At 39.9% G+C, this 19,095-nt stretch overlaps 1 protein-coding gene across 1 annotated transcript; it reads left to right on the top strand.

The window, feature by feature from the left end:
• The first annotated feature begins 103 nt into the window (after positions 1–103).
• Positions 104–18,390, top strand: sh3bp5lb (SH3-binding domain protein 5-like, b). Its single transcript, XM_040122129.1, has 6 exons — positions 104–524; positions 933–995; positions 1,098–1,226; positions 7,237–7,398; positions 15,685–15,858; positions 16,873–18,390. The coding sequence occupies exons 1-6, from the start codon at positions 264–266 to the stop codon at positions 17,485–17,487; spliced, it is 1,404 nt and encodes a 467-aa protein (XP_039978063.1). The 5' UTR covers positions 104–263; the 3' UTR covers positions 17,488–18,390.
• The last annotated feature ends 705 nt before the right edge of the window (positions 18,391–19,095 follow it).

The raw sequence follows: 19,095 nt of genomic DNA, 5'->3' as shown, positions 1-19,095 counted from the left end.
TGTAAACAAACCCAGGGTAAGGAGGAGAACTGCGGAGTGCCACTTGTGTCATGTGCAGCCTGAATGACTAATGCAGCCAGGCTACGTAGTGTTAGTAGCTAACTTTCGCCAGACAGTGTTAGTATTGCAGGCATAACGTTACCTTTTAACACTTACAACACCAGCGGCTTTCTACTCGCGATTTTACCGTATCATAAACGCTAACAGGGTTTTGTACGGGGGAGGCTAAGGTAATAAAAACGCCAGCCAACGACAGGCCACAAATGGAGCCAGGGACCTCGCGTGAAATTCTGAGCGGTGCGGGGTACCCTAAACCGTCCGGTGTGCGGGAGGAGACCCCGGGGAAAGAGGCGAGAGGTGGCGAGGACAGCACCGTGATGTCGAAGCGAAGAGGAGCGGACGCAGGCACCGCGGAGGAGGTGAAATCGCATTGGGGGGATGCTGGAGATGCTGTGAACCAGATTAAAGCCGGAGAGGGAGAGGATACCGGCAAATACGAGGAGGAACTCGACCCAAGAATTCAGGCATGCAACAAAATCATCATTGTTACTTAAATAGCTAAATAGATGTAGCCTGTTTTATTTATTTTACACAAACCATCCAGCTTCATATTAGTCCATACGGCATAGTTACTAATATATAAAAAATACATGGCCCTAGTCTGCTCCTCCCACAGACTGTTGGATGGGCAACCTCAAGCCTACATCTCTGGACTGCACTATCCCTCCACTTAACACTTTAACATTGCTTTAATTCCAGCATCTTTCCAGTCCTTTATCGTGGTGTGATAAATAATCCATAAACACACACACACACACACACACACACACACACACACACACACACACATATATATATATAAATAAAACATTAATAAATATTATTATTATTAACATTATATATTATGGATCATCTTTCTCCTGTGTTTCCAGGAGGAGCTGGAGCACCTCAACCAGGCCAGTGACGAGATTAACAAGCTGGAGCTGCAGCTGGATGTGAGGAAGCTGTTTATGTTGCAGTCAGTGTTTGGATGCTGACAGACTGTCCATGGCAGGGCTCATTTTATTATGATGTTTTGTCGTGTGTGCTACCTCCAGGATGCCAGGTCCAGCTACAGGAGGATCCTTACTGACTCTGCCAGGAAACTCAATGCTCAGGGCTCCCAGCTTGGTGCCTGCATTGAGAAAGCGAGGCCCTACTACGAAGCCCGCAGACTTGCCAAAGAGGTGGGTGTTATGGGAGTCTGCAGTGTATGTGAATGGTTTAGAGAAGATATACACTTAGCTGGGAGCTTATTAGTTCTACCTAATGTCAACTAGTGCAGTTTAAATAGTCCTGTGGTAAATCTTAGCTCCGTGAAGGTTCTAATGACCAATTTTTGTTTGAACTGTTATAGAGAAGTGTTGATTAAACTTAACGTTCATGAATATTTGGTCTACCCTCATTAAAATAAATGAGGTGGACCATATATTAGAAACACCTCATCGCATAACCTGGCATGGAGTAATGTAGAGGCTGACCTAGACCGCATCTTAGGGTCACTGGATTTGGTTGAAATTTTTTAATTAGTATTGCAGTGCCTCTTTAGATTTACACGTCGGTAGGGGCTGACTGCTCTGCCTGCATTAATCCAGCTTGCAGCTTTCTTGAGAGTATCATCCAAACAACTTCACCGTCAACACTGCACTTCCTTTGGTCCTGAGTAATACATCTGCCATGACATAGTTATGCCCCCTTGCAATGCTACAGTAAACACGACATTGGCTGCTCCACTCCACTAGTGTCTGGGTGATGGCATAGAAAGTACTGTTTCAGTTGAGTTCCACCTTTCTTAAAACCCTGGCATGTGCGCGCTGTAAATTGTCCAGGTGCTGCACCAACCTTGTAGTGTAGTTCCGCCTTTTTTCTTCATTAGAAGTAACATGAAGAAAAGCGATATTTGAAGCTTTCTGGAAGAACCACTCATCCAAAAAACTTCACAGTGGACACTGCACTTCCTTGGGTCCTCAGTAATACACCGCATAGTTTGATCAGATGAGCAGAAAATAGAGAGACAGACAGACAGAAATTCCTCCATTTATAGTTAGATTTAAGTTTAGTGGAGTGATTTTTTTTCCCCCAAACTGGGAGTATCCTGTAATGGATGATGCTACTGGGGAATGTCCTCCGGAGTGCTAATTTCATGAACAAAAACTATGAAGGAAATAATTCGCTGACAACCTTTTTATCATAATGAATATAAGACTCACACTAAATAAAAAGTAACCTTTGAGAACAAGGACTATGATCTAATATTACATTTTGCAGGTATCTATAGGATCACAGGCTGTAGCTCCTGATTAGTAAAACAGTGTCCTCCACCAGCCAATATTATCTCTTTTTAATAAAGTGATTTAGGAGCTTGATCCGTTGCACTGCTGTTAATAAGAAGCATCTTACATTCAGTATCGTTCTGTCTCTGTATGTAATATTATCTGACGCTCTTGGAAGAAAGACATTTTTGGACTAAATTCACCTGCAGCCCACTGAGACAGGAAGCAACAACAAAACAGCTGAGACAAACCACGAAAACATGCGGGCTAGCATGTCAGCATTTATAAAAAGGTAAGCTAATTTAACTTTATCAAGTGGTGTGAATGTACCGTTAACATTACTTTAAGTTGGTTAGTTTCCGTGTTGCTATCAGAACGAAAAAGTAAGTTCCAGTATTCATGTCAACTACCTAAATCTTCATCTAGATGTTTGTTAAAGAAATATTACTGCGTTATCTGACAGTTTAGCTTCTCGTCTCAAGATAAACTCAGACAATGAACAGTATATTAGTGAACAAGTGAGTGAATCCAGGTTCTGAATAATTTGCTACTCTGCAGTGGCTCTGCTGTGGTAATGCTAAATGAGCAGGAACAGCGGAGAGTGAGCAGGTCTATTCAAACTGTCAGCACTTGGAAATAATAACTGGATTTACTGACAAGAATATGTTGTATTACTGCAGAGCAGAGGGACACGGGGACTGTGTATGTGAACCTGTGAACATGTAAACAGTGCTTTTTCCACTAACTTCGTGATAGTTGAGAAAGACAGATATGATAACTATACACAACAAAGCTGGTGACAGCCGTAGCAACCAAAAAGCTTGGAAGACATAAAAAATAAAAAATGCATGACAAAAATTTGACTGAAATGTCTTTAGTTTTTGTTGACTAAAACTAATAAAAATCAAATGACCAAAATTTGCCTAAAATTTGACCAAAACTAATATATATTTTCAAAAGATTAAGACTTGAACTAAGTCAAAATCAGGTGCCAAAATTAACACAGGTTAACACAGGTCAAAACAGCTATCATTACACCAGCCTATAGTCTGAAGCATCCTGCTGCTTTCCAGGTGGATCTTTTAGAACTTTCTACACAAGTGTCACTGTCGCTATTCAAGTTGCTGATCCTGAGATCACTGGGGTGTGGGAGATGTCTGGCCACTTGTCGTTGACACTGACAGTCAGGATCGCTGCTATTAATTGGAGAGGATGCAAACTTTATAGCTTCCTGGGTTTGTTGTTTTAAAACATCAGTATTACTACAGAAACCTTTTCAATAAATTCATCAGGTATTCTTCTGTTTATTTGTACCACTACTGGCATGTTCTTTTTATCCTGGTCATATCTATGCCTCAGGCTTTGGGTCTGTTGCTAACTGGTGGTAATTTAAACTTGACTCTGTTTGTCAGCTGTACTTAGAGACATTGATACATAGTGGTGTTATATCAAAGAGAAAAATACCTCTGCAATGGTTGTGTGTGTTTATATATTATATTATCTATATCTCTGTGTTAATCTGTACTCCCTATACATTTGTGTGATGTGTCATATTTCCAGCAGTATATTACCCACTTCTCCTGTTTTAAAAAAAAAAAAATTATATTGGATGGAAGGGGGGGGGGCACATAAAGTGTAGTCCAGGGGCCCCTCACCCCCTTAATCCGCCACTTAGTATAACACAATACAATTTAATAGTAACATGAACTATAGGCTCCAAAATGTCCCATTTTTATTATGAATATACTGTACATCCTGAAGCTTAAAGAGAAAAGTCTTTAGTCTTAAAAAAATAGTACACATTGACAATAATTTTAGCAGAGTGATAATAATTATCTAAAGCACTTTTACTAGTTGTAATATCTTTTAAGGGATACGTTATGATACAAATTGTCACTATCCACTGTTGTAAGTCCATTACACATTGCTGGGCACTTGGAGAGAAATAAATGTAATCATGTATATATATATATATATTAGTTGCATTTGTCTTCCTATCAGTGGACAAATATCACCCAACTTGAATAAGTGTTAATTAATTCTACATGTAAGGACCAAGTTGATGAGCATGTCTGGGACACAGCCTCTACACACATGCTTAACAACAGTACAATCAGTGAAGTTCCAAAATAAAAGATGCCAGACCCCAGACTATCTTTTTTGATGTAAAACATACTTTTATATTGTCTGATGAGATGCTAATGAGCTACTGCTTGTGTTGGAAGAAATGTCAGTGTCTACCAGCACCTAAAAAAGGTATGAAATTACAGATCAGAGGCAATGAAGAGTCACAAAACTCCACACACGAAATATATAGAATGAATATGATCTTAATAAGTAAATATGCACAAGGAGCATTTCATATGGAATTTATTCAAGTTGGATTGTATTTATGTATTAGTATGACATTTTCTTTTAAGTAGGGTTATATTTGTTTTTTTTATTCTATTCACAGATCCACTGTTTTTTTTACGTGTGTATCATGGAATTTCAGTAATATTGAGACATTTTTCTCTTTTTCATAGTAACCATATTGTCAAAACAATACACAGCTCTACTGAATAAATGTAATTTACAAGTAATGGTAACGCATATGTAGTCTCTTTAATATCATCAGTAAGTGATAGCTGAGATTGAGCAATTTGTCTGTAATGAAATCTTGATTATGTAAAACTTTTAACTCTTGACGGAATGTGGCATGAGTGGCATTCATGTTTAATCAACATGCTGAGGAGTCATTAGAAACTCTAATTGAACTAATTAAAATGGGGTGCAGAAAGAGCAGAGGTCTAATTGAACGCAATAAAGCAAATAATAGATTATTGATCTCAAATGTTAAGCACTGTCATTTGTAGTTATAAAAATGCAAATTAGGCAATGAGGAAAATGTCATTAGTATTAGATTAGTGGTGTTAATATGAAGAATTCAGCAGCCTTCGCCTTTTTATCACCACCACACGTTTGACAAGCTTATCATGTAAAGACTCCATATGATAAAAACCATCATCACAAACAGGGATGCAGTCATTAATTTTTCAGCGGCAACCTTATATTTTTTGGTATCCTTCTCGATCCAGCCAGGCCTTCCTGCTGCTTTCTCAGGCAGAGATGTGAACCATACCTTCCCATGTGATCAGAGTAACCTTGACTTTCCTCCAGGCTTTGACAGAAGTCACTGAGCTGCATGTCTGGAATGACTTTGTTCTTTAATCAGGATAAACCCCATTAACATTGAGGATTTATTTTAAAGGGAGACCTAAAGTATATATAAATATTATAATTAACAGCCGTAAAATGAGAATACCTAACTTTTAAAAGAAGAAAAACACCAGCTTGCCCTCACAAATATAGAAGTTGAATTCATTGCCTATAAAATGTGTCCTTTTTGAATTCAGTACACAGTATTGCTGATAAATATAAGCAATTGAATACCAAACTTAAATTTAACCTATGTTAAAAATGTTACTTAATGTTGAAATTAAATACTACTGAATTTATTGCAATGAAATATTTTACTTTGAAAACCACCAATCTGAATTTTGTTTTTTATTTTCCATAGTCAATATTGTTTGATTATGGAGATGACAGTGCATATTTCTAGACAAGTCTGTCATGGAAGACATTCAGAGTGTTGACTGTGGTTGCTCACATGAAAAGTGACAGAAGTGGTTGTGTCAAGAATGAAAAAAGAGAGCTGGATAGGGAAGTACAAACCCTGGCTCTTTCCCTACCTACACACAGCTGACCAATCAATGCATGAAGTGGGTGTGAATATTGGATTGTTGGTTTTAAAAAGTTACAAAAACAGTCAGACACAGCCCCCCCACTCCACACAAAGTCATGTGTGTCATAGAGTTTGACTAAGGGGATGTCCCACCATGGGCATGCAGTTCTCGGAAGGCAGGCAGAACTCGGCATAACATCTGTCTCAGAATATGAAAGAACAGGCTTTTTTTTTGCTTCTGTTTTCTGCTTATTTTATTTTTTGTTGTATGAAACAGAAAATGAATATCAAACCATTTTTTAAATTTTGCCTATCCCTTTTTGACCATGAAAAAGAAAAATGCCTTTTATTTAAATTTTAAAGTTTGTATTTTAAAATGAAAATCTAATAACCACTAATCTTTTGTTTTTTAATACCTGTTTCTGAAAGGAAAATTGAATGACCAAAAGATGTGCCCACTACAGCCTCAGATTTCTGTTCTTGACTAACAGGTGTGGAACCTGACGTGCTCTTCTGCCGTTGTAGTCGAGCCGCCTTAAGGTTGCACGTGTTGTGCATTCTGAGATGCTTTTCTGCTCACCACAGCTGTAAAGAGAGGTTATCTGAGTTACCGAGACTTTCATGCGTGAAAATCCCAGGAGATCAGCAGTTTCAGAAATTCGCAAACCAGCCCGTCCAGCACCAACAATCATGCCATGGTCAAAGTCACTGAGATCAAATTTTTCCCAATTCTGATTTTTGATGTGAGCCTTAACTGAAGCTCCTGACCTGTATCTGCAGGATTTTATGCATTGCACTGCTGCTACATGTTTGGCTGATTGGATAATTGCATGAATAAGCAGGTGTACAGGTGTTCCTAATAAAGTGCTTGGTAAGTGTACTTTAGGATATATTTTATAACGTTTAACTATAGAGAAATGCAATGGAGTGCCCTGAAATGCATCAGGACTAGCCTATAATAATGACCAAATTTAAACAGCAAATCTGAAAGGTGTTTTTTAAATTTTGGTAGTTTTTATATATTTTTGCAAATTTTTATTTTAAATTTTCTTTAAGTCATCAAAATGGACACATGGAATAGTCACTCTGATGCTGAAGGGACCAGCTCCACTCTGCCTTTAAATGTGTGCACCTTTATTGTTATGGGAGATTTGGTGATTGGTTAGATTGTTTTTAAGGTGCTGCTGTCTGTTCCCCCAGGCCCAACAGGAGACCCAGAAGGCAGCTCTGAGATATGAGAGGGCTGTATCCATGCACACTGCTGCCAGAGAAATGGTGTATGTAGCAGAGCAGGGCCTCTTGGCTGACAAGAACACCATGGACCCAACCTGGCAGGAGATGCTTAACCACGCTACCGCCAAGGTAAATGGTAAATGGATTACACTTATATAGCACTTTTCTAGTCTAATAGACCACTCAAAGCACTTTACACCACATTCACTCATTCGTTCACACATTAATAAATTACATTCACACACACTGATCAGGGGCAATTTGGGGTTCAGTAGCTTGCCCAAGGACACAAGCCGGGGATCGAACCCGTGGACAACCCGCTCTACCTTCTGAGCCACAGCCACCCAAGGTATACACCCAGGCTTCTCCCTGAGGCCAGGAGGCCAGCATGTGTGTATTTTATGTATGGGTTCACCTAAATAGAGAGAAAGTATTTTCCAGGTTATTTGACCCATTAATTGCATTAGCTAGTATCTTTGAGCCAAGTTGGCTTGGACACTTGATAACAAGGAATACAGGCTAAGACCTTATTAGTGGGATGGTTACCGCTTAATTGCAATACTGCACAAGTCTAAATGAAACAGGAACTTCTGGGTTGTCTTTCATTAGAATGAAAGTCTAATTCAATTCAGTCTTATTTAGAAATAAAAAGCAGATAATCTGAAAGGAAATTATGGACCTTTAGAAATATTCAATATTTACAAAAAAATGCTCTTAAATGACGCTTTGCAATCAGGTATTTTCCCAATCTCATTCAACCATCAGATCCCTTGTTTTGTGTTTTGCTGGATTATCCACTTTAGGTCTTTGCCATTTCACTGGCAAGATATCCATGTAAGACTACAGAGTGGCATGCTATTTTACTTGATCCGTTGTAGATATGGTTTATCTTGGTTAACTACTTGGTAGACAGTGTAGATCATCGTCCATCGGCCCAACCCTAACAAACTGCTTTCGAAAGATTTGAGGTAGCATATAAGTAGAGAATAATAACGGACCAAGGACTGAACCCTGAGGCACTCCATGAGTGAACTGTGTAGTGGAGGATTTACAATCCCCTATGGCCAGACATTTAGTCCTTTTAGAGGTATAGGATAAGACCAATCTAAAACTGTGCCCAATATGCATATCTAATGCTTATAGGATTCAGTTAAAATCAAGAGGTAAACTGTGTCATAAGCCATTATTTCCAAAACCTTAGCCAAGAATAGAAGTTCAGATATTGTAGAGAAATTATTTAAAATGGATGGATCAAGAGATGTTTTTTTGTTAATAGACCTTGATAAAAAAAAAAAAATTCCAATAAAAAGTGATTTTTATTTGAATGATCCAATATCAATTCTTAAAATCCCAACACTGATCTTTGCATTTGCAGTTTTCTCAGTAAACATGTACATTTGTTTCAAATTTTATGTGTATGCAGTAGTTACTTGTGTTAAGTGGTTCAGTTAGGGCTGTTTAAACTGTAAAATGTCCATTTTGTGGAAACCAAGTTATTACAACATGCTCAGAAAAGTTATTGTAAGTTAAAAAGCAGTATAGATTATAGCTGGCTATACGAGTTGCCTCGAGTCATAAAAGTCCCGTCAACTGTAACAGGAATAATTACAGTCTATGCAGACCCACCACAGTTTAAAGGAATTTGGTGAGTCAGGATGGTTGGCTGACTCTGGCTATCTCATACCAGATGTAGAGACCACATCTACTAGACAGATAGACTGAAAAAAGACTCCACACAATGATCTGAGCTCTGTTTGTGTTTGTTGAAGAGATATTACTGTATCTCTGCCTATGAGATATGATTTGTGGAAGTGGAGTGAACAGTGTCAGGACAATCAGAGACTTCTACCGAAGCCACTCCAGTGTTATCTGGGCTGTATGTTTCAGGTTATTGTCATTCTGAAGTGCGAACCACCGCCCCAGTCTCAGGTCGTGTGTACCCCAGAGCAAGTTTTCTTCATGGGCCTATCTGTATTTGGCTGCATTCATCCTTCCCTCAATTCTGACCTATCTCCCTGTCCCTTCCACTGAGAAGCACCTCCATAACATGATGGATTCATCACTGTGCTTCACCGTAGGTATGGTATTAGTCAGGTGATGAGCAGTGCCTGGTGTTTACTAGACACTGCTTGGATTACTGCTTGGATTTCTGCCCAACGGGGTAAATTTTTGTCTAATCAGACCAGAGAAACCTTTTCCTCATGCTATTTAAATGCTGTTTGAAAAAGTGTAAGTGGGCTGTCATATGCCTTTCACTTAGAGTGTCTTCCATGTAGCCACTTTACAACAAAGGCCTGATTGATTGAGCGCTGCTGAGATGGCTGTCCTTCCGGGATGTTCTCCAGTCTCTGCGGAGGACTTCTGAAGCTCTGTTAGAGTGACCATTTCTTTCTTGGTCACCTCCCTGACCAAGGCCAAGGCCTTCTCTACCGGTTACTCAGTTTGACACAACAAGAGTCCTTGTGGTTTGAAACCACCTTCTACTTCCATTTCACAATTATTGAGGCCTCTGTGCAGCTGGGAACACTCAAAGCTTTAGAAATTGTTTTACACCCTTTCTTTGTCTCGCCACAGGTTTATCATGGAGGTCTACAGAGACTTCCTTGGACTTCATGGCGTGGATTTTATCCTGACATGCATTGTGAATTGTGGGACCTTCTACACTCACCGAGCACTATGTCAGGGACAACATACTAATACTGGGTAGGGCCGCGCTTTGCTCTCAAAACAGCCTCAGTTGTTCCCGGCATGGATTCCACAAGATGTTAGGAATGTTCCTTTGACCCCCCGGTCCATGTTGACATGATTGCATCACATCCTTTTCAGCTGAAAATTTCCTGTTCTACCACATCCCAAAGGTGTTCTATTGGATTCAGATCTGGTGACTGGGGAGGCCACCGAAGCACATGGGGCAATAACATGCTGGAAGTAGCCATTAGAAGATGAGTAAATTGTGGCCATAAAGGGATGTGCATGGTCACCAACAATACTCGATAGGTTGTGGCATTCAAACCATGATTGATTGGTATTAAGGGGCATGTCTCAGCATAAATCAAGCTTCATCATACCGGGCTACGTTTTTCCATACTAATTGTCAAGTTTTGGTGAGCTTGTGCCCAAGAGTGGTTATCCGAGCTACCATAGCCTTTCTGTCTTGAACCAGTCTAGCCATTCTCCTCTGACCTCTCTCATCCATAAGATGTTTCCATCCGCAGAACTGTCACTTACTGGATGCTGTTTGTTTTTCACACCATTCTGAGTAAACTTTAGAAACTGTTGAGCATGAAAATCCCATTGGATCAGCAGTTTCAGTCATGCCAAGTCACTGAGATAACATTTTTTCCACATTCTGATGTTTGATGTAAACATTAACTGAGGCTCCTGACCTATATCTGCATGATTTTATACATTGCACTGTTGCCATATAATTTGCTGATTGGATAATTGCATGAATACGCAGATTTACAGGTGTTCCTATTAAAGTGCTCGGTGAGTGTATACTGTATGTATATACATTGGCTTCAGAAAGTATTCAGATCCGTTCAGTTTTTGCAAACTTTATTCAGCTGTAGATTATTCAGTTCTAAATGAATAAAACTGCCATTTTTGCTTTTCAATCTACCCTAAATAACCCATAATACATAACATATACTATATATAACATAACAAAGTGAAAAAATGTTTTAGGTCATTTTTGCAAGTTTATTGAAAATAAATGAAATTATCCAGACCCTTTGCTGTGGCACTCCAGATTGTGGTCAGGTGCATCCTGTTTTTTAATGATCCTTGAGATGTGTCTAGAACTTGATTGGAGCCCACCTGTGGCAAATTTAATTGATGGACATAGTTTAGAAAGGCACAAATATAATATATAAGGTCCCACAATTCACACTGCATGTCAGGACAAAAACCAAGCCATGAAGACCAAGGAACTCCCTTTAAACCTCCACAATTGGCATTATGGCAAGGCATAGATCACGGCAAGTGAATAAAACCATTTCTAAAGCTTTGAGTGTTCCCAGGAGCACAGTGTCCTCATTAATTGTAAACTGGTCAGGCAGGGGACAAAAACCCAACGGTCACTCTAAGAGAGCTTCAGATGTCCTCCAGAGATTGGAGAACCTTCTGGAAAGTTGACCATCTCAGCAGCACTCTATCAAATAGGCCTGAATGGGAAAGTGGCTAGACGGAAGCCACTTTGAGTAAAAGCCATATGACAGTCTGCTTGGAGTATGTCAAATGGCATTGAAAGGATTCTAAGCATATGAGCAAAAAGATTCTCTCGTCTGACGAAACAAAAATTATACACTTTGGGCAGAACTCCAAGTCCTAGGTCTGGTGAACACAAGGCACTGGTCATCACCTGGCTAATACCATCCCTAGGGTGAAGCTTGGTGATGGCAGCATCATGCTATTGGGTGCTTCACGGGTGCAGAGAGAAGTGGCGGGCGTGTATCTGCGGGAGGGAGTGAGAACGTATGTGTGAGAGTGAGCAGACAAAGGACTATGAGCCTGAGGGAAGCTTAAGTTTATGACCAAGTCTTTAAAATAATCTTTTTATACTAAGTCACTCCTCACCCTGAGATTCTGAAAGACACTGACAAACTGAGAGAGACAGAACATGCATATTCTATCTGATCTGAAACAAAACTTCACATTGAGCAAAGAATCTCAGTTAAAGACGAGAGTAAAACACTAAACACTAAAAATTAATTCATATTAAAAACTAATAAGCATCCAGCATTGCAATTAAATCATTTAGCATCTATTTACACACAAACTTTGCCCAGATGTCAGCTTTACTCGTGTGTTTGTCCATTTTTTTCTGCTGAATAGCACTGAGTAGATCCAGGAGCTGGTGGAGGTGCAGACCAGTTTTTCCAGAAAATCTTTTACCTTCTATATCTTTTTTAAAATGCGTGGCTTGCAGTAAAAATTACCAGTAACAGCTACTGTATTTAACAGACGCATAAGACTAGGTTCTTACAATAGAATTGGGGGCCAGTGGTAATGTAAAAAAACGTGGTCCTTTGTTCTTTGTCCTTCGTTCTACAGAAAAGAGGAATCTCCTTATGGCAGGTGTGGTGGCACAGCAGAGAGAAAAAGAACCACAGGTTATATTGACAAAATTACATCATGGGTTAGGAGGTTACAGTAACAATGACTGTAAACGCTGAGATGATGGGTGGAGTTCAGGCAGGAAGTTGACAAGCAGAGGTTTGTGGGAATGGAAAGAGGACAGTGTGGGGGAAAAAGGAACAGTTCATGACAAAGCATACCACATCATCTGTGGTTTTATATTGCTTGGGTATGTATGGCTGCCAATTGATTTGGCTCATGGGCATTTTATGTGCTCAGATTCAGTCAAATGCATCAAAACTCACTGAATGACATGTCATCTTTCAGCAGGACAACAATTCCAAACAAAGCAACCAAAGAGCTTAAACATGTGAACCTCCATCTCAAAGAGAAGGCTTGTCTTACTGTGTGCCTACCATGTGTAATCTAGATAGTCAATCATCAGACATGTCCTTTATTGGAAAGAAAATAAACTTGAAGCCTAAAAAAAGTTTCTGGTTAGAGCTATGAGCCAATGTTGACAAGGTATCTGCTCTGTCAGATGTATGGCTGCAAAATGTGACTGAAAAACATCCGGTGTAGACAGCTGTTGAAGGAAATTAGCTAATCTGTATAATTGCTGTATAACAAGTGTGTTGTCAATATAAAGTATATTAATCAATATATTATGTGTATGAAATCAAATATACTACATATTATCTGTGAGCACACTGCACATCTACTCATGTAGCTGCACATGGAAGGGTAGACTAAAAACAAGGAATTTGGACTAGTGGATGTCAGAAAGAGTGCAGCAACCGCAGGCCCTGACAACATCCCAGCCCAGGACCTTAGGGACTGCACACACAAGGTCCCAGAGGTGTTGACAGATATATTTAACACCTCAGTTTCCCAGGCAATTGTCCCAACATGCCTTAAGACTGGTACTATTATCCCCGTTACAAAGATCTCAGCAGTGTTATGTCTGATTAACTGTCACCCAGTAGCACTCACCCTAATAATCATGAAGTGTTTCGAACAGCTGGTCATGGCACACCTGAAGAAGATTATCAATGTTACAGTAGACCCTCACCAGTAGGCACTGCATTTTCCATCTCATCTTTGGTTCACCTGGCCCTCACTCACTTGGAAAGAATCTGTTTATAACTGTCACTAGTATAGGATTATCGTTGTATCAACCCACTGCCAGATCCATTCAGTACACTAACGTTATTTGACAATATGAATGGTAAATGGACTGCATTTATATAGCACTTTTCTAGTCTATCGATCACTCAAAGTGCTTTACAATGTACATTCACACACTGATGGCACAGCATCAAGAGCAGGGGTTCCGTGTCTTTCTCAAGGACGCTTTGACACACTCTTGGGGGGTCGCTCCACCTCCTGTGCCACGGCGCTCCCGCTTTGGTGGTGGCCTTGCGGTCATCCATGTGGATGAAAACGTAGTACTATGATGGCACATTCTGTGACCATGCTTTACTAAGTAAAGATATATATGAAGAATAGGTCTATTCTATTATGTTGAAATATTACCACATCGATTTAGCGAAATTAGAGTTGTGATGGAAAATATTACGTAAATAATGAAGTATCATCTTATTATAATATTCCATCTAGTTCACTAACCCTTATAATCCAGCAAATTTAGTTATGCTGACAGCAATTGAAAAAGCTGGCTAGCTAGCTGACACCGACGTATCATATAAATGCAATCAGTGTATCATACAACAAGAATGGATTAGTTCAACGTCACTAGCCTATATCATGCTAGCTAGCAAGTTGATAACGATAGAACGCTTTATAAATCCAATTTCAAAAAAACATAACATTAGTCAACTATAGTCTTGCATAGCCAGACCTATCTCCCTATTCTTTTAGCGCTGTGCCAGAACTGGAGAGGCAATTACAGTCTTAAATATACTGTAGTTGATAGTCAAACTATAACTAAACAGTGTGACTTTAGTTTCTTCTAACAACATGATGCAGGTCAAAAACGATCATTCTTTTGTGCATAAATATATATATTTTTTTCATACATTACCAATCAAAAGTTTTAGAACACCCTCACTTCTCCAGTTTTTATTGAAATTTGGGCAGTTCAAGTCCAGTGAATAACCTTACGTGGTACAAAGGTAAGCAGTGCACTGCCCAAGGAAAAAAATCTTTAGGTCACCAGAAATTGAAAAATCATGCAAATTTCACAGAAAACAGGCCTTTTTCGTGGATAAAGAAATTGGTTTATTAACGTCTTTCCTTCAGCAATGGAAGTAAATGCAGCTTTGAAAGTTAATGCAAACAGTTCCTACAGGTGCCCTGTCTTCTGCTGATTACTTACAAACCCTCTGTCTGTACAAAGGCAGCGTTAGAACTAACTGTTAACTACACCCTCTGATGCATTATTAGGACAATACTATACTGCATGAAGTAGTACTATATATTACTATCAGAATGGTGAGACCAAAGGCAAGTAACAAAGGAAGTCAGGGGTTCATCCTACAGCAGGATAACGACCCAAAACGTTAGAGGAAAAGAACTAGACAGTGGCTTCAAATGATGGAAGACCAGCACAGTCTCCAGACTTAAACCTCATGGAGTGTAACATATTCGCGGGAACTTCTGTAAGTGTTCGGATGAATTTTCTGAACAATGTTGATTTCCATTGTAGAAAGAACGTCACAAGTGTATTCGGCTGCTGAATGAGTCAAAAATTTACATTACATACAGTTCAAGAAGAAGATTCCATGATTCCTTGCTCTTAAAACCTGCTGTCGGTGAGGGTTGAAACTTGGTTATGATTGGCCAGTGAGCCCAGTCACTGTGTGACTGTCATGGAACGTGCGAGCAGTACGCTCTCATACACACCCCGAATGACAGGTTTTTAATTGTCCACCAGCCCACCAATGTGTTGGCCCACTGGGATTTGTCCTGGTAAGCTTGATGGCCAGTCCGACTATGGATGAGAACAGAAAAAGGATGTGTGTTGAGTGCTGGGGTGGGGCCATGGGGTGACATTACTTTCTGATTTGTTGAGTGAGTAGCCTATGGCCTAAGGAACTTGCTTGACATTATTATTTATGAAACTGCCACTCAGATTTATCTACTTGTTAACTGAAGATTCTGGAATGCTGTTCCGGATTGTTCCAGCCCACTTTAACCCCTGGTAACACCTGTGCTTTTCCTATCATGACAAGTCAAAATGTCTGCTGAGAAAATGTTATAATTAAGTATCCACTTAAATATCAGAGCCGTGGTGGGGTATAGGCAGAAGGTAAAGTGTTATTTATGCGACGATGCATTGTTGCTGGTCTCAGTCGTGTTTCCTGTGCTGGTCAGGTAAATGAGGCGGAGGAGGAGCGCCTCCACAGTGAGCAGGAGCACCAGCGAGTCACACAGCTCTGCCAAGATGCTGAGGCTCGAGTTCAGACCCTCCAGAAAGCCCTGAAGAAGGTCATCCTCAAGTCCAAACCGTACTTTGAACTCAAGGCTCAATTCAATCACATTCTCGAGGTGTGTACCAATGTTTGTTTTTTTTTCCCCTAATATAACAAACACACTATGTGCTTACATATACTGCAGGCCACACTGATGGTTTTAAGCTTTTCTGACCAAGATTGAGCAGGGACACAGACTCAGCTTGTTACTCCAAACGGTTTAGCAGCTTTTTCAAAGACATACTTTACCCATGGCTAGTTTCAGCTAGTGTGCAAAGTGTGTGTGTTGTAATGGATGTGATTTACAGTACATGCAAATATTTGGGGTTCTGAGGCATTACGAACCTATCATTTAGGCATTCAACCTTCAGTGACTTTCATTTGAATTTTGAAAATATCCCTTTGTAGCTGCTTTTTGGTAGATTTTGGAGAGCTTTGAATATTATGTGATAATGCATATGTTGCGTTGACATGTGTGGTTCTATCTTTTAAGCTGTGTAGGAAGGAAACATCATCAGCGTAATTGATGCAATCAACTGGTATTTATTAACTGTTATTTCCTTACACCAGACTCCTCCTGACGATTTTTTTTTTTTATAAATAAAGTCAAAAGCTTGAGAGTGGAACAATGCCTCTGTCATTTCTGGAGTAATCTTACTCTTATATGTGGTATAATATCGATGGATCTCCTGGATTTTAGGTAGAGCAATCAATTGTATTACTAATACTCTATTGGTTATGGAGACAGCTAAATTCTTAGATTTGTTGAATCCAAATGAATGCTAATCTTGCCCCAAAATCAGTTACTGCTGATTTAAAAATCACTCTGACATAATTTTTTAACATAAAAAGCGATGAATAATTCTGAAAGTATTTGGATGTTAAGAGTGATACATTTACTGACTACTGATAATGCTTTGACTGTTACTGTTTTTTGTAAGATTTGTTCACTTTTGTAAAAGGTTTAAACCAAAATGTAATTACAGTAAAAATGACCAACATATAAAGCTACTTCATTTGTGTCAAGTGTCTAGAGAGATTTGAATGTCTCACAATGAGCCTTGCCAACTTGCTTTTCACTGTTTTTCAGGAACATAAAGCTAAAGTAGTACAGCTCGAGGAGCAGGTGGCTAAAGTAAAAACACGTTATTCTGTGGCCCTGCGGAACCTGGAGCAGATCAGTGAGCAGATCCACACACAGAGGGGGCAAATCAGGGCCAGCAGGGGACATCCTGCAGTATGTGGGGGGCGGAGCTCCCCTGTGGGTGCTGAGGCTGATGTCAGAGCTGCCATTGGAATTCACGTCAGCAGTTGTGTTGGAGTCAGCGGGATAGAAAGCGACTGGGTGGACGGCGAGAAAACTAGGCTGTGGGTGGAGAGGCACAGAGAGAGCGGCTGGGGCCAGAAAGAGCGACTGGAGATGGAGCAGGCCGGCTCAGACTGTATGTCAGTCATCAGCCTACAGACCATCGCCTCTGACCTGGACAAGTGTGACTCGGTGGAGCACCTGGGTGACCTGAGCGACGCTGGGAGCGTTCTGGGTGAGGAGTGGTACCACAGCAGGAAGCCCAATGAGAGGCCAGTCAACAGGGAGGTGGTGACCCAGGGGCCCCAGCAGGAGAGGGCCCACCAAGAGAAGGGAGTGGTCAGTAAAGAGAAGCAGGAGAGCTTTGTCAAGCAGCACTACAGAAGTGTTAGTCTATGATAGTCAGCAGCAGGAGGAGGAAGCTGATGAGTGATGATGAGTGAGGATCAGAGTGAGCGTATGATGAGGGATCAGAGAGGAAATCAGTGGGGAGAGAGAAAGTACCCTGAGTCAGAGGTGGTAAAAGAGCTGGTAGGAATGTGAAATGGAGAAGCTGACAGTGATTGACAGTGAGTGCCGCACTGACACTGCACTGACACTTAGGAATAGCAGGCGACGTTGGCCTCACAATAATGCATCTCTTACATGACAGCAATAAACTGAGAGAGTAGTCCTACAGAGAGCACTGACCTCTCCTCACACTTGTACTTCTGATCCGGTCTATAGCTCCATGAACTTAAATGTCAATGAAGGTGCATGAAACAAACAGCAGGAAGAGGAAAACTAATCACTTGTAGAGTAAAAACAGGCAATTTTAGAAACACATGCTGGCATTTAATTCATCCATCTGGTCTTTAATGTCCCTGCAGACCATTTTAAAAGTCGCTCTTTAAGTTGACATGCTACCAGCATGTATTTTTGCTTGCGGGATGAGACAAATGCGTTTTTTAAAGCGTCAGTCAAGTTTGTGATAATGGGGTTTATTTTTGTAGCCTCGGCCATTGTTTCTATTTGTTAAAAGTTTAAATTAAACAACTGTTGAAATATGGGAACACAGTGACGTTGTTAATAAGATCAACGTGGCAAGAAACATGAGCAGCCAGACAGTGTAAAGAAGTGTAAGCAAGTTACTCTGTAAACTCTGAAAGATGTTTATAAAGAACATTTGGGGTAATCATTTTCAGCAAACTGCAAACTTGTTGCTTTTTAGTAACAAAAGAGAGTTTGGAGAATTCTCCCTTCTCACACTGCCACAACAAATCACATACACAACTGTATTTGATCGAGGAGCCTGCTTAACCACACATTTACATACTTAAACCCTTCTGTTTTTGGTTGTTACCAAAAGAAAATGTTGGGAAGAGACCCACTGAGCTTGGGGTTAGGGTTGGGATTACTGTTACGTGTTACTGTCACCTTTGTTTCCCTTCCAAAGAAGTTCAGCTAACCTAGAGTTTTGTTTCTAACCTTTCTGATTGTCTGACTGCTTGTGTTTCTTTATTTGCCAGACTTCGTTTTAGTGATATTCCCAAATCTCCTCAAAAAAGTGAGGTGAATAGATGTTTAAAAAATTAAGATCAAGCAAGTAAAACTATGGGCGATACTACATTTTAAGCATCATCTTGATGAACCATAAATAATGAAATAAAAAGTTTGAAAGGTACAGTCCTTATCTTCAGTCGCTCTACAGTTATTTTTATTTAAATTAATGTGACTGAATGCTGCTATTTCATTGCCTTATTAAGTGACTGTAGCTATATCGGCTTTATTTTTTAATATATTCACTCAGTTGGCAGCTTATTAGGAATACCTAGAACTGGAAAATAATGCAGTCTAATCCAACCGTCCTGCATCCTCCATCATGAGGGTTCTAATGATCAGTTTTTGTTGAAACCGATCTAAAGAGGTGTTGATTCAACAGTATGATCATTTTGGAGGCTGCAGTTTGTGGTGCTGTTGAATTGTACTGGGTTATATAAACAAGTGTTTCTATTATTTTGTCCACTC

This window comes from Xiphias gladius, chromosome 24 (genome assembly GCF_016859285.1).
Source record: "Xiphias gladius isolate SHS-SW01 ecotype Sanya breed wild chromosome 24, ASM1685928v1, whole genome shotgun sequence".
Lineage (NCBI taxonomy): Eukaryota > Metazoa > Chordata > Actinopteri > Istiophoriformes > Xiphiidae > Xiphias > Xiphias gladius.
Note: the sequence above shows the minus strand (reverse complement) of the source record. Positions and strands in the feature narration are given on the sequence as shown.

What these genes read in the sequence shown, in the direction of transcription:
- sh3bp5lb (XM_040122129.1), top strand. Translation starts at nt 264, where the DNA reads ATGGAGCCAGGGACCTCGCGTGAAATTCTGAGCGGTGCGGGGTACCCT. An exon ending in AACTCGACCCAAGAATTCAG is followed by an intron (nt 525 to 932) that starts GCATGCAACAAA and finishes CTGTGTTTCCAG; the next exon opens with GAGGAGCTGGAGCACCTCAA. An exon ending in AATTCAATCACATTCTCGAG is followed by an intron (nt 15,859 to 16,872) that starts GTGTGTACCAAT and finishes ACTGTTTTTCAG; the next exon opens with GAACATAAAGCTAAAGTAGT.